The following is a 15,215-nucleotide window of genomic DNA, read 5'->3' on the forward strand; positions in this document are numbered from 1 at the left end:
CTCTTTGGATGTTTTTCTGGGCTCTTTTGTTATCGTTCAGATTATCCGTCTGTTTAATTTGTCATCAAATTTCTTCCTGCAGCCACATAGATCTTCAATTTTTGAATATTATGTGCAACTGAAGTCAAGAACATCTAGGGGTCACCAGCTCCGGTAATCGAGGGCTACCATCCTGCATATAATAATAATAATAATAATGCATTGAACTTATATAGCGCTTTTCTAGACACCCAAAGACGCTTTCACACACTCTCACATTCACACACTGCTAGTGATGGTAAGCTACTTGTAGCCACAGCCGCCCTGGGGAGGTCTGACAGAGGCGAGGCAGCCATTTGGCGCCGTCGGCCCCTCTGACCACCACTAACACAGGCAAGTTGGGTGAAGTGTCTTGCCCAAGGACACAACAGCAGGATACCCCTGGCGGGAGCTGGGTTCGAACCCATGACCCTCCGATCATGAGGCAATCCGCTCTACCACCTGAGCTACTGCTGTTTCTTTTCTTCTACACATCTAATTGAAAAGAATGAGTAATAAACAGACCTGTGTAGAGTTACGGAGGGATTAAATTACTCCATTCAGGTGTGGTAGAGCAGGAAACATAGAAAACTAACAGAACTGGAGTTGGTGACACCTGATCTAGCTGCTTGGAAATGGTCTTAAAGCTGTCACCTTTAACATGCTTGTCTTTAATTTTCCTTCTAATCTCGTGAGACAACTCTTTCCTTCACCACCTCTGGTCCATGCTGAGTGTGGTACACACAATTTTATCAAACAGCACAATAACTACCTGGAGCGCTATATATAGGCTCACTGACTGACTGATTGCAAGATTTTAGACACCTGCAATGCTAATTAGTGGACACACCTTGACTTACCATGTCCCTTTGGTCACATTATTTTCAGTCTTTTCTAGGGTACCAACATTTTTGTTCAGCCTGTTCCATGAGTTTATTATTTTTTTTCTTCATTATTACTCACGTAGCGTCAAGAGACGACACATTGTTTTACTGATCCAATCAGAATCTGCCAGATCTGACGGAGGCATGGTTTTGGTGGTGCTTGGTAGATCTGTTATCTTTTCATTCGACCATAAACCAAAACATCCGAAGTATAAAACTATGCCCACGTCATCTTTAATGCCAGTTCAAAGCGTTCTAGAGAAGTTGTCGGAGTGGCCAATCCGTAACTTTCCTCTTCAGCCAAAAGAACCAACGACAAGCTGGATAAAATCTGTTGCTATTCCAACTGCTGCAACGGTTCCTTTCAGAATAAAAGCTGAACCATCACGACCCAGGTTTGCGTCTCACTAGATGCCAACAAAACCGTCGTGACCCGGAAGTATCTCAAAGACTGGTCTGGTCGGCAACCGCTGCTTTTCCTACCGGCTTTGGTTCAAGAGAGGGTCCAGCTGGACCTCGACATTCCTGATCTAACGGGGACTTCCAAAAGGGTATGAAGGCTGACGAAATGGCGTCGAATGTGTTTATGAACCTCCTAACCAAAGCTTAACGCGAAGACATCACCTTCATTTCCCATCAGAACTAATCGCTTCTTCGGATTTGCTGGTTCTGAGCAACATTCCACATTACACCATTCTCCGTCTCATTCACCTTAGTTACACCATACATTTAGTGTTCAAGTTAGTCTAGTTTTAATTTGTTTAGTAATAAATCTTTAAACTTTTTAAACTTGACTCTCTCTTCTGTTGTCTATGAGTGGATACGAAGCTGTTATCCAATCTCTGCAATAAAAAGTTCCAATCTTCTGGTTAAAATAACCCAACAGATCCATAAGGTTGATTTCATATTTCCTATGGAATTCTACGTCTTATGGCTCATTAAATAACATGTAATTTTAATCATTACTTTAGAAAAACAATGTCTGACTTGTTATTACTTTTGTCTGATTAAAGTTGTTTCTGTGACCGTTGTGGACTTTTCTTTCATTGACCGAAGGGCACCAACGATTTTGTCCACGACTGTATTGTGAAAAGATTCAATATTCTAGACTCAAAGTGTCACACTTTAATCAGCTAATGAATCCAAAACACTTGCAGAGAGTTCCTTAGCCTTTACGGTCTTTCAGTCTAAGTTGGTTTACTGACATAAATGGACTTTGGCACAATATTTCACTCTTTCGAGTTTTACCTGTAAGTGTTGGTACAAGGTGAAAAGGTCAAATATTAACCGATCTGCCAACTTTTGCTGTGCTTGCATCGTTACGGACATCAGAAGGCAAAGACTTAAGCTCAAGCTATAGCAGGTTTATTTGTTGGATGGATTAAAATCAATCTTTTATTTTAACACGCAGAGGGAATTTAGCATTTATTTTAATGAAAAGAAAGGGCGTCTAGGACACGTTACAGTGCACCATTTTCATTGATTAAATTAATTAAACACAAATTCACTCGGTTCTTATTTGATTAAATGAAAACATCTGGATTTGAGTTCTGAAGGTCAGAAAGTCACGTTGTTTAGGTTCTACGCATGCCTCATGGCCATTTAGAACAGAACAGTTCACCTGTGACCTAATAGAAACATCTTTGTATCCAGATACGTCACAGAATTTGTTGATCTTGGAAACGTGTCTGCATTAAGAACCTTCCGAGTTCTGCGAGCACTGAAAACCATCTCAGTTATTCCAGGTGAAACCACAATCTCTCATTTTATTTGTTACTTGGCTTGTTTTCAATTACAGTGAAATGAAAGCAGCTCGTTCCATCTCTTCTCCTCCACCCAGGTCTGAAGACCATCGTGGGCGCTCTGATCCAGTCAGTGAAGAAGCTGACGGATGTGATGATCCTGACCGTCTTCTGTCTCAGTGTTTTCGCGCTCATCGGCCTGCAGCTTTTCATGGGACTCCTGCGACAAAAATGTGTTCGCAGCCTCAACCACTGCGTCAACCTCTCATACAGCCCCAACACGCCATTCACCTGCAACAACAGAACCTGGAGCTCACCTGACGACTTCCTAACCAATGAAGGTCAGCTTAAAGTTTCAAGGTAAACGTGCAGTACTCAGAATATTTCTATTATTTAACATCTTACTACTCTTGTTTTTAGATAATTTCTACAAAGTTGAAGGAGAAAAGGATGCATTAATATGTGGATATGGAAGTGATGCAGGGTGAGTGTTTTTTTTTCTCTCTGTCAGAATGTTTGCTAACATCATGGATTTTTATCCTTGCATGTCATGTGTACAATAGGACATGGAAGCTTGTGGTTTTTTTAGCTGGAAGGAGATTTTTAATATGTGACGCAGAGGCATAACGTAAAGAGGAAGGATCTTATCAGAGCAGAGTGAGAGGGGAAGACAACATATGGTGAGGATTATCGTGACGGCTCTGCTGGAAGCTTTTACTCTGAAACACCGAGTCACCAGCTGGAACGAGTGATCAATGGAGATCTCATCTCCTCTAAAGATCTGTAACTGACGTGGTCAATTCACAGCAATGCTCGTGTGATTCTCAGGGACTTTGTGATAAATTGTGATAATTTTTTCCACGTGAAATGCATCTGAAATAACCAAATGTTATCTGATGTTGTTGTCCCACATGACATCAGAAGATGGTAGCCAATCATCCACCTTCACTAGGGTGGAAAAAAAAACCTCAGCTCCCTTAAATAATTCCAAAGAAAAATACCAAAACCTTTTGTCACATAACCAGTCAGCTAAATCATCACAGTTGAAAATACTATCCAAAGACTAATGCTCATACTAATACATAAAAATATTTTAATTCATTAACGCTTCAAATATAAATCATCCTAATTAGTGCATTCTGATGTGATTAACACTAAGAAAAGATCTAAAGAAAACATTCCAGGTCAAAGTTGGTCTTCAAACCATAAATTGAGAGTTAAAAATTTTTAATCCAACAATTTGATTCTTTTTGAGAGCCAAGGGAAACTGATGATTCATGCTGATGTCCCTCTGAAGTGATGGACTTTGTTCCTAATCAAAGGCACCGTGTGAAACCTTCCAAATATTGCTACTCAGCCTACGCATGGAATAATCCTGTAAATCCAAATGCTTTTGAAACAAGCACAACAGAGCGACTCTGCCTCTGCCAGGTCCAGTTCAAGGGTTACATCGAGCTAAATACCCATCTGTGTGAATCTGAAATCCTGCAGCTTCCACAAATGGCGTCCATTAGGTGCTCATGTCCAAATTAGAAGGGAAAAAGGATGATGGGAAACAGAAACAATGATGACGTCATCAATGCAGGAAAGATTGGAGCAGGTGAATTTTTGATTCCTTCTATTTCAAATTCATGTTTCTGGGTAAAATGTCTCTTTCTGTTTTGATCAGATTTTGGTTGTCATTTGATCGGAGGACTGCAGTATTTGTAGTCCTACTCTTGTTTAGCTGTTAAGAAACTAAGCTGTCATTGAAATTTGAAAGAATTGCTGAAGTTTACACATTCATTAGGGCTGCACGATATTAGGAAAACCTGCGATATGCGATAACAGTGATTAATATTTCGATGACAATATGACTTACAATAAATAAACAAACACTTGACTCAAGAACAAAAAATCAAAAACAAAGACATTTATTATTTTTTTAGTAACTAAAAATATTTTACATGAGCTCACCACTCGTGGGAGGGGCCAGTGGGATCCGGTGCATTGCGTGTTGGGTGGTAGCTGTAGGCAGGGACCTTGGCTGTCTGATCCTTGGCTACAAAAGCTAGCTCTCGGTACGTGAGATGTCACCTCTCTGGTGGGGAAAGAACCAAAGTTGGTGGGTGAGGTTGAGAGGTTCCAGCTAGATATAGTTGAACTCACCTCAATGCATGGCTCTGGCTCCGGAACCAGAGGGGTTGGACTTCCTATCATTCTGGAGACCTTCCACTGAGAGGCGTCGAGCAGGTGTGGGCATACTTGTTGCCCCCTATCTTGGTGCCTGAATGTTGAGGTTTACCCCAGTGAATGAGAGGGTAGCCTCCCTCCGCCTTCATGTGGGGGGACAGATACTGACTGTGGTTTGTGCTTATGCACCAAACTGTGGCTCATGCTACCTACCCTTTTTGGAGACCTTGGAGGGGGTGCTGGAATGCACTCCTTCAAGTGACTGCCTCGTTCTGCTGTGGGACTTTAACGCTCACATGGGCAACAACAGTGAGACCTGGAGAGGTGTGGTTGGGAGGAATGGCCGCCTGATCTGAATCTGAGAGTTTTGTTACTGGACTTCTGTGTGCATCATGGATTGTCTATAATGAACACCATGTTCAAGCATAAAGACATCCATATGGGCTCTTGGCATCAGGATACCGTAGGTCGTGGTTCGATGATTGACTTTGAAGTCCTTTCATCTGATCTGCGGCTTTATGTCTTGGACACTCAGGTGAGGAGATGGGCGGAGCTGTCAACTGACACATTGGTGGTGACTTGGCTTTGATGGTGGGGGGTGGTCAGCCCTGGCAGGCCTAGACGTATTGTGAGGGTCTGCTGGGAATGTCTGGCAGTGTCTCCTGTCAGAAGAAGTTTCAATTCCCACCTCAGACAGAACTTCCAAAATGTTCCGGGGAAGGCGGGGGACATTGAGTTTGAGTGGGCCGTGTTCCGTGCTTCTGTTGTTGAGGCGGCTGACTGGCACTGCAGTTTGTCTGTGCCTGTCGTGGTGGCAATCCCCTAACTGGCTGTTGGACACCGGCAGTTAGGGATGCTGCCAAGCTGAAGAAAGAGTCCAGTCAGGTTTTTTTGGCCTGTTGGACTCCAGAGGAAACTGATGGGTACCGGCAGCCCAAGCGGAATGCAGCTCAGGTGGTCGTGAAGGCCAAAACCCAGGCACTGGAGGAGTTCAGTGAGATCATGGATCAAGACTTTCACATGGCTTTGAGGAGATTCTGGTTTGCCATCCGGCATTTCAGGAGGGGAAAGCAGTGCACTACCAACATTGTTTACAGTGTTGCTGCTGACCTCTACAGAGGACGTTGTGGATCGGTGGGTGGAATCATTCGAAGACTTCCTCAGTCCCACTGGGCACATCTTCCAGTGAGGAAGCAGAGCCTGAGGACTTTGGGTTGGGCTCTCCAATCTCTGGGGCCAAGGTCACTGAGGTGGTCAAAAAGCTCCTAAGTGGCAAGGCTCCAGGGATGGATGAGATCCGCCGGGAGTTCCTTAAGGCTCTGGATGTTGTAGGGCTGTGTTTGTGGCAGTATCGCGTGGACATCGGAGGGAGTTCCACTTGATTGGCAGACTGGGGGAGTGGTCCCTCTATGTAAAAAGGGGGACCACAGAGTGTGTTCCAACTACAGAGGGATCACACTTCTGAGTCTCCCTGGTAAAGTCTATTCAGGGGTTCTGGAGAGGAGGGTCTGTCGGATTGTTGAACTTTGGATTCAGGAGGAACAATGTGGTTTTCGTCCTGGCCGTGGAACACTGGACCAGCTCTATACCCTTTTGGGGATCCTGGAGGGTGCGTGGAAGTTCGCCCAACCAATCTACATGTGTTTTGTGGATTTGGAGAAGGTGTTCGACCACACCCCCAGGGGAACATGAGGGGGGTACTCCTGGAGTATGAGTGACCAGGCCCTTTTATACGGGCTGTTAGGTCCCTGCATGACCTGTGTCAGAGCTTGGCATTGCCGGCAGTAAGTTGAGCTTGTTTCCGGTGAGAGTCGTACTTCGCCAAGGCTGCCCTTTATCACAGATTCTGTTAAGAACTTTTATGGACAGGATTTCTAGGTGCAGCCAAGGCTTTGAGGGGATCTGTTTTGGTGGCCTAAGGATCAGGTCTCTGCTTTTTGCAGATGATGTGGTCCTGTTGGCTTCATCAGACAGTGATCTCCAGCTTTCGCTGGAGCGGTTCAGAGCCGAGTGTGAAGCGGCTGGGATGAGAATCAGTTCCTCTAAATCAGAGACCATGGTCTTGAATCAGAAAAGAGTAGAAGGCCTTCTCCGGGTCAGGAATGAGGTCCTGCCTCAAGTGGAGTTTAAGTGTCTCAGGGTCTTGTTCACTAGTGAGGGAAAAATAGAGTGTGAGATTGATAGGCGGATTGATGCTGCATCTGCAGTGATGTAGGTGTTGTACCAGCATGTCATGGTTAAGAGAGAGCTGAGCTGGAAGGCAAAGCTCTCGATTTACCAGTTGATCTATGTTCCTACCCTCACCTATGGTCACAAGCTTTGGGCAGTGACCGAAAGAACGAGATCGCGGATACAAGCGGCCGAAGTGAGTTTTCTCCACAGTTTGGCTGAGCTCACCCTTAGAGATAGGGTGAGAAGCTCGGTCATCCAGGAGGGACTCGGAGTAGACCCACTGCTCCTTCACATCGAGAGGAGCCAGTTGAGGTGACTGGCCAGGATGCCTCCTGGACGCCTCCATGGTGAGGTTTTCTGGGCACGTCCAACTGGGCGGAGACCCAAGGGAAGACCCAAGACATGCTGGAGGGACTATGTCTCAAGGGAAGGCAAGAGAAAGCCTTGGGATTCCCCTAGAGGAAATGGCCCAAGTAGTTGGGGGAGAGGGAAGCCTGGGCCTCTTGTCTTAGGCTGCTGCCCCCGTGACCAACTCTAGATAAGTGGCTGAAAATGGATGGATGGATGGATAAAAAATAGTAAAAATGGGAAAAGCAAAAATTGTGATCAAAAGATTTGTGTAAAGGGAAAAAGTAAATGAACAAGAAAAGGCAATCAGCAGATCCTGGGGAAAGCAGAATCAGCTGAAAGGGAAGTACGAAGCAAACTCAGGTGTTTGCTAGCCATTCAAATTAAGTGCCGTCCGCCTATGGGCGGGCATCTAACCTATAAGAACCCACCTGATCGGTCAAATGTGTGAAGAGCTCTATCTGATTTGTCAAAAACTTCATGCTTCCGTTTGATTGACAAAATGCAATATGAGTAGCAAACAACTGAGCTGACCATTCATTGCGATTTTTTCTGTTCTTTGCGATATGCGTATTACACGTGCCAACATTGTGATGACGATACATTTGCAATGTATTATGCAGCCCTAATGTTTATTTGTATTAAATTTTAATTTTACCACTTGAAAACCCTCCACAGAACTCATTCATTTCACAAATAAAAACACATATGAACGGATTAAACTTCATAAGTCAGCGAAAGCATGAACACACTTGCAGGTCTGACAGCAGTTTGCTTCATGTGGGGATATGGGGTATCTCAGAGTTCCATTTTAGGTCCAGTTCTTTTTCTTTGTTAGAACTGGCCTCCATTTTCAAAAAGCACAGTATCGATCAAATATTCATGCATCTGCCCAGGCCCTGATGAGGACCGTCCAAGCACAGAGACGAGCCTCCTCAAACAAACCAATCATAAAACTGAAATGGTTATATTGGGTCTGCTAAATACCCAAGTGTAATAATCAGCGCTACCTTCGAGAAGCAGGTTAGCTATTTTTATTACCCTCATGTTCAAATTAACAGAAAGCTGTTTAAATTGCTTTATGATCAACTTGGTGGAGGAAGATAGTTGCAAAATGATGCATCAGAAAGCAGCCACCCTGCTGTTTTTAATCTTGCTTAGTAAACACTCCCTTCCAAAAAAACACAGGAACTTAATCCCTCAAGAAGTAAAATCTGATCCAGCAGTTGGTGTTGAAGTCAGAGCAAAATCAGGATGCATTTGAAGGCATTCGGAGGGGGAAGTGATGTCATTAAACCTCTTGAAATAGTGGGTTAGTAAGATCAGACTGTGAATGCAGCTGTCTCACCTTCACGTCTCTGCAACAGAGCGTGTTTAGACTCGTCATCTGCCACTCTGTTCCTTTTTAGGTTTGCAATAGGCTATTTTCTTCAATGATTTCAGTTTTGTATCATTATTACTAATCACATGGTGTTTGTTGCCTTTCTAAACATTTCTGCAGACCCACTGCTGCCACAACATCAGTGACACAGATTCCTGATCTGGTTGCCAGATTATAGGTTAGCAGAGCTACGAGGTAGCTTTTGTTTTTTTGTTAGGAAATGATTGAGGCAGCCTTTTAACTTCTGTGACATTTTTGATGCAACTTTCTGAGGCTGGCTGTGGAGATGGGCAAGATACTAAGCTGGTCAGGATGGAGGACGTAAAACACAGAGGATGCTTAATCTTTTGAGTGTATTCCAACAAGTAATCCCTGAGTAGATTTCCAAATTAAAGCTTTGGATACGTTATGATGACACACACACACACACACACACACACACACACACACACACACACACACACACACACACACACACACACACACACACACACACACACACACACACACACAAAACAAACATTCATGCAAATTCAACTATTTCCAGCCTGGTCAACAAGTTAGCAATAAATGATTTGCTCCGGCTGTTTTTTGTCACCCTTACTGTAGGGTTCAGGCTAATGCTGATCTTCTCACGTCTTAGAGCCAATGTGCATTGCGGATTATTGACTGATTGTATAGATGCTTTCAACTTTTGCCCTTGTTCACATGGAAACGCGCCACTTTTAGCCTCACTGAGGGAAAAGCACAGATGTTGCTCTGCTGCTGTGGATAGAAGCGACAGGAAATGGATGCTGTCTTCAAAGATAAAACATATGACAAAGTGAAAATGCAGCTCAGAGCTTTCACAAAGCCCTTACAGTGTGTTGCTGTTGTTGGTAAGGGTGACACGCAAACCTATAAATCTTTTATTCTTTATTTTTAATGCTCAGATTGTAATTTTCCAGGAAGTTACTGAATCATGCCCTTGAGTTTGCTTTTAAATGATGCTTTCTAAAGGCTTTGCAGCGACTCTCTGTCGTGTCTTTCCTTAAAGAGCAAGTCACCCCCTACCAGAGTATTACTCCACTCCCACTTCCTGTTTGAAAAATGCAACAAATGCTGTTGCCTAGCAGGCCGAGAGGGCGGAGCCGCTAATAAACACACACACACACACACACACAGGCTCACAACGACATTGTGACATCATAGTGTACCAGCTAACATTCTAGGGTACCTCTTAGCCATCAGCGATGGCGGATTTAAATTCAACTGCAGTGTCGAGTTTTTACCTGACAACGGCACAACACTGACAGTTTAAGGCTGAAATTTTAAATTTTAACTAAAATGCACTAAAGTGCAAAACTATTGATTACACGTGTCTGCAGCACGATTAGACACACATTTATATAGTTTATCAGAAAGAAAAAGTTGATTTGGAGGTGACTTGCTCTTTAAGCCAGCATCTCAGCTGCCTAAACTACTAGTTGGGAACAACATGTGCGAGGGAGTTTTCAAAATGCCCTTAACATTTTTGTGAATTGTGAAAACCGTGATTCTGTGATCTGTGAGAGTGTGTGTGTGTGTGTGTGTGTGTGTGTGGGGGGGGGGGGGGGGGGGGGGGGGAGCACAACCCAGTGAGACAGAATTTACAGTTAACTTTAGATATTGGAGCAATCTGTGGCAGATACAATGCTACTTTCTCTGTAGTTTAGTGGGTGTTCATGTATAGAGGATGAGAAGGATGAATGTCCAGCAGACAGCTCAGCTGTTTAGCCGGAAGACATGGATACCCACAGCCGACGTCTGACACCAAAGCGAGGGTTTTAAATTCGATGCCTCCCTTTTGAGGAAAATGAGCTAGGAAGTGCTAACGACAGTTCTTTTTTCAGCTTTGTTCTGGTTAGTGGTCTGCTTAGTGACGTATGCTTTCGGTAGGTGAGCTCATGACGTAGCATGTCCTGCTGGAGCGAGACGTCGTGCAGTCTGCCTCACTGAAATCACAGTGTGATCCCGGCATAATGTAAACTCTACTCGATTGCCATAATTGTCTCACGGTGAGTTTCGCAGAATGACTTTTAAACTGCTTGCATTTTTCTTTAGATGTAGAAGGCAGTCAAGACTCTGTAACCTCGGTTCTTGTTACAGTTGCTCTGTTACAAACATCTGGCTTCTTCCGCCGTCACACGGTTAGTGCATGCTGGGAACTGGGGGTGCATTCTCATTGATTGACAGCTCCCTCTTGTGGATACATAACTTTATTTGCCAACGCTCTAGGCTCATGTAAATGATCAAATCAGATTAAATCAAATAAATTTGTACAGCACTTTAAATGCAACGATGCTGCCCAAAGTGCTGAACATAGACATACTGGATAAAAACAACAAAATTAAAATAGTCAATTAAAAACATAAGAAAACACAAAAAAACAATGCATTAAAAATCGAGTCAACTAGGAGTAATAAAAACTGTGAAGTATAAATAAGTCTTCAACAGTTTTTCACAGAGGTGTGGACTCGAGTCACATGACTTGGAGTCACATGACTTGGATTCGAGTCAGGCTCGAGTCATTATTTTAATGACTTCTGACTTGACTTGATAAAATCTAAAAGACTTACGACTTGTCTCGGACTTGAATGCAAATGACTTGCGACTTGAATTGACTTGCATCTGTTGAGTTGATGATGACTTGAACATATTTGATATTTTAGCACAAAAGTGGCAGGATATGGACAAAAGTCACAAATCATTCTTCGTTCTGGGTTTGATCTCGTACGGCTGAACGCAGCAGCACTTTGTTGATAATCAGTTTTGGTTGAACTTCCTGCTTGTTTGAGTAAATAAACGAAGCTTTATTTCTGGAATTTATTTATCATCATTGTCATTAAATGGAAGTTGGACAGATGACTTGATTATGACTTGAAATATTAAAGTTAAGGACTTGGACTTGACTTGGACTTCCACAACATTGACTTTGGACTCGACTTGGACTTGGTAGTCTTTGACTTGGACTTGACTCGACACTTGACTGGAAAGACTTGTGACTCACTTGTGACTTGCAAAGGAGTGACTTGGTCACACCTCTGTTTTTTTTTAAATGGCAACAGATGACGCCTGCCTAATGGAGATGGGCAAAATATTAACTTTAATTATGTGTTTTGCTGTAGAGGCCAGGGGAGGGATTTAGAGGGAATGTGAATTATGAATGATTATTTACTTTATATCATAGAATAGGGTCAGATAGTCACATCTAAGCATTTGTAAGCTGCTTAAAATATTTAAACCAGGCTCCCCAGCTTTAAGATTTTGAACTGAGGTGTATATTTGTTATTTTTTTAAGGTTTCTTGAAACAGATAATCATGGCAGTATAAATGATCTAAATGAAATTAGGAGAAACACCGAGCCTTCGCTGTTCAAACCCCCAGAGGAGCCGCAGGTTCTGTGTTTAGCCTCTGAGTGAAGAGGAGAACAGATCTTCTCCTGACAGGAAGGCGTTTTTACGGCCCTGTCCTGGATATCAGACAGACTTTCTGCTTAGCTGTCCGGTGAGCTCTACAGCTGTTCTCACAGCAGCGCTCTGCCACCCAGATGTTTGTCAGCCATTATGAAATTATTCCACACTGACAGTGACATGGCAGCCCAGCTTGTGCTCAGCTGCTGGACTTAAATATTTGCAGTAGCGCCGCTGCACTGACAATGAAGCTCAGGGACGGAGGCATTCAGCTGAAAATGTTTCAATTGCAATTTGATATCCATCTGGCTCAGTGTAATCCCTTTACTGTGGTGCATTTTAGTGCCTCTGGATGAAACGTGGTTCAAGTGCCCTCTTCAGTTGATAAACTGGTAAAAGCACTGCACACACTTACTGTTATCTCTACCTTTGCTGTGCATTCAAAAGGCAGGAAGAGAACATGTAGGGAGCTGGTACCTTTAGTTTAGCGGTGCGCATGCTAACAGTCCTGCCTCGTCTTGATTGGAGTGTTTTCACCTTTTAATCACTTAACTTCTCTAATAATCTGTCTTTGTCTTCTCGTTTACGTGTGCGTTACAGGAAGTGTCCTGAGGGGTTTGACTGCCTAAAAGTAGGAAGAAACCCAAACTATGACTACACAAGTTTTGACACCTTTGGTTGGGCGTTTCTGGCACTTTTTCGACTTATGACCCAAGACTACTGGGAGGAGCTATTTCACCAGGTGCACTTTCTGTTGTACAGGGAGAACTTCAGAGCAGCCACTGAGGGCTATCACATATTTAGAGGAACATTAATAATGAGTCTTTTGTGTGTAGTTGTATTTACATTGATAAATTACTTTTTCCTCTGTTTGATGGGAATGACACGTGCAGTAACTCCTGACAGAAAAAGTAATTGAATCCAAATAGAAAACGAACCCAAACGTTGCAGGAATTGGTTCTGATTACGTTTTTATGTTGTCTGTTCTCAGTGTTGGGGAGCATACTTTGTAAATGTATTTAGTTACAGAATACTACTTTAAAACACATTACTTTGCTTAATCCTGATATTGTATTCGAAATACTTGGAATACTTCCTTTTAAAATCAACATTTAAGTCTACTAAATGTCCCAATGTGTGTCGGTACCGCAGGGAAACGTATTTATTCGTCCTTCAAGTGGAAAGTGGAAAACACACAAGTATTCCAATGGTATTATGAAAGTAACTATTCTAAATACAATGTTTAAAAATAGTAACTGTAACTGAATACAGTTACTCATCATTAGTATTATTCAGTTACTCCCCAACACTGTTTGTCCTAAACATTACGAACTACCCAAACCCGGGTTTTTGATTCAACATCACTGATGATCTTCTCAGACTCTGCGCTCTGCTGGGAAGACCTACATGGTTTTTTTTGTGCTGGTGATCTTCCTCGGCTCCTTCTACCTGGTCAACCTGATCCTGGCAGTGGTGGCCATGGCCTATGAGGAGCAGAATCAGGCAACCATCGCTGAGGCCTGGCAGAAAGAGAGGGAGTTCCAGCTGGCCATGGAGCATCTCAGACGAGAGCAAAGAGTAGGCGCAGGGTCTTCAGCTTAAGGCGGACCATACTTAATCCTTATCTTTTGTGATTTAATTTCTTTCTTTTTGAAGTTGGCAGCTAAAAGACAAGCACAGGAGACAGATTCAGTTCTGTCCCCAGAGTTGTCCCCCTTCTGTCTGAAGACAGGAAGTATACGGCGCAGCAGCAGCAGGAGAAGACGGTCCCATCGGACTCTTTCTGAGGAGACTGCAGTGGAAGATGTGGAGGAGATGCTGGATCCTGTGGATGAAGTTGTGGTGTGTTACAGCTCACATCAAACACAGTCTAGATGGTTTTAGCTGTCCTAGCTGATGCATCACCTGTGCGTCCCTGTAGCCCCCTCTGTCCCCTCTGCCACCCCACCCTCTGCTTGCCACGCTCTCCTCTCACCCTCTTAGCACCAGGAGAGGAAGCCAGAACAGCATCTTCAGCTCATTCCGTACTCGAATCAACTCAGAAGCGGAGTTTGGGGATGATGAGAACAGCGTCCACGGGGACGTCTTCAGGAGTCGCACCAGTTCTACTGCAACACCCTGGAAGAAGAGGACGGGCAGTGTTAGAAGCCACTGCTCTCAGGTTTTAACGCCCATCCTTAATGTCAACGGCCGACTGAACATCTCTCTAGACCAGAACGGAGGCGCCACTATGGGACTCCTCACCCCATCGTCCATACCGGCTCACGGCATGGAGAGAGTCAGGGGGGACCCAGTGAGTGATGGAGGACTGTCTGATAACATGACAGGAAAAGTATCACATTTATGTACGTCATTAATTTACCAAATAAATAAAAAAACATGTTTTTGCTTTTATTTCCCAGAAACCCAGTGAAACAGGAGACACAACTCCCAGAGTTCTCCTGCAGCCGTCCCCCACGGTCACCAGGCCCACTTCAGTGCGCAGGAAACGGGCCCACAGCTCTGTCAGCTTCCTTAGTGATGCCATGGAGGGTGCGTCCATTTCCAAACTAAAACAGTTAATCGATCACTTCACATCTAAAAAGAAAAATGTTTCTTACACACATTTTTTTAGAACAATTCTCCAGTAACCATCGGCAGATTATGGCAACAAAATAGTTTAGATTTGATTTAGGACATGCAAGTTTTTATAACCAAACTATTAAAGACAAAGTTCCCTGATTTTTTTCACCCCGTACAATGGTCTCTAAGCCTTGTGAATCTATCTCTGTGGGGAAAAAGCTCTGGCGCTCCTGTTTCAGGAGGTAGAAGTGCATCAGATGAGAGGTGAGCATCAGACAGGTTTTAGAGTCTTATTTCCTGATATTTGGACATCTCGCCTCTGGATAACAGCAACACCACTCTACCACTGACTCTGTTAGCTCTGCAACGTTAACATTTTATCTCCACAAATAACGCAAGCCTGAAGGAGTTCTGCCATGTTGTGAAGTTGTTATGCTAACGATTAGCTTCTACTAAGCAACACGTTCCCTGCTCTCTGCTGGATGCTAAATCACCAACAGCTTTC

At 43.6% G+C, this 15,215-nt stretch overlaps 1 protein-coding gene across 2 annotated transcripts in view; it reads left to right on the forward strand.

Moving 5' to 3' along the window:
• LOC107384272 (sodium channel protein type 2 subunit alpha) overlaps positions 1-15,215 on the forward strand; it is a 62,080-nt gene that overhangs the window by 17,465 nt on the left and 29,400 nt on the right. For both annotated transcript variants that reach the window (XM_015957428.3, XM_070541745.1), the window contains 8 exons: positions 2,556-2,647; positions 2,743-2,985; positions 3,065-3,128; positions 12,749-12,890; positions 13,529-13,726; positions 13,805-13,990; positions 14,070-14,441; positions 14,551-14,680. In XM_015957428.3, the coding sequence (XP_015812914.3) occupies positions 2,556-2,647; positions 2,743-2,985; positions 3,065-3,128; positions 12,749-12,890; positions 13,529-13,726; positions 13,805-13,990; positions 14,070-14,441; positions 14,551-14,680 (1,427 nt within the window). The remainder of the gene's footprint in view (positions 1-2,555; positions 2,648-2,742; positions 2,986-3,064; positions 3,129-12,748; positions 12,891-13,528; positions 13,727-13,804; positions 13,991-14,069; positions 14,442-14,550; positions 14,681-15,215) is intronic.

This window comes from Nothobranchius furzeri, chromosome 11, assembly GCF_043380555.1.
Source record: "Nothobranchius furzeri strain GRZ-AD chromosome 11, NfurGRZ-RIMD1, whole genome shotgun sequence".
Classification (NCBI taxonomy): Eukaryota; Metazoa; Chordata; class Actinopteri; order Cyprinodontiformes; family Nothobranchiidae; genus Nothobranchius; species Nothobranchius furzeri.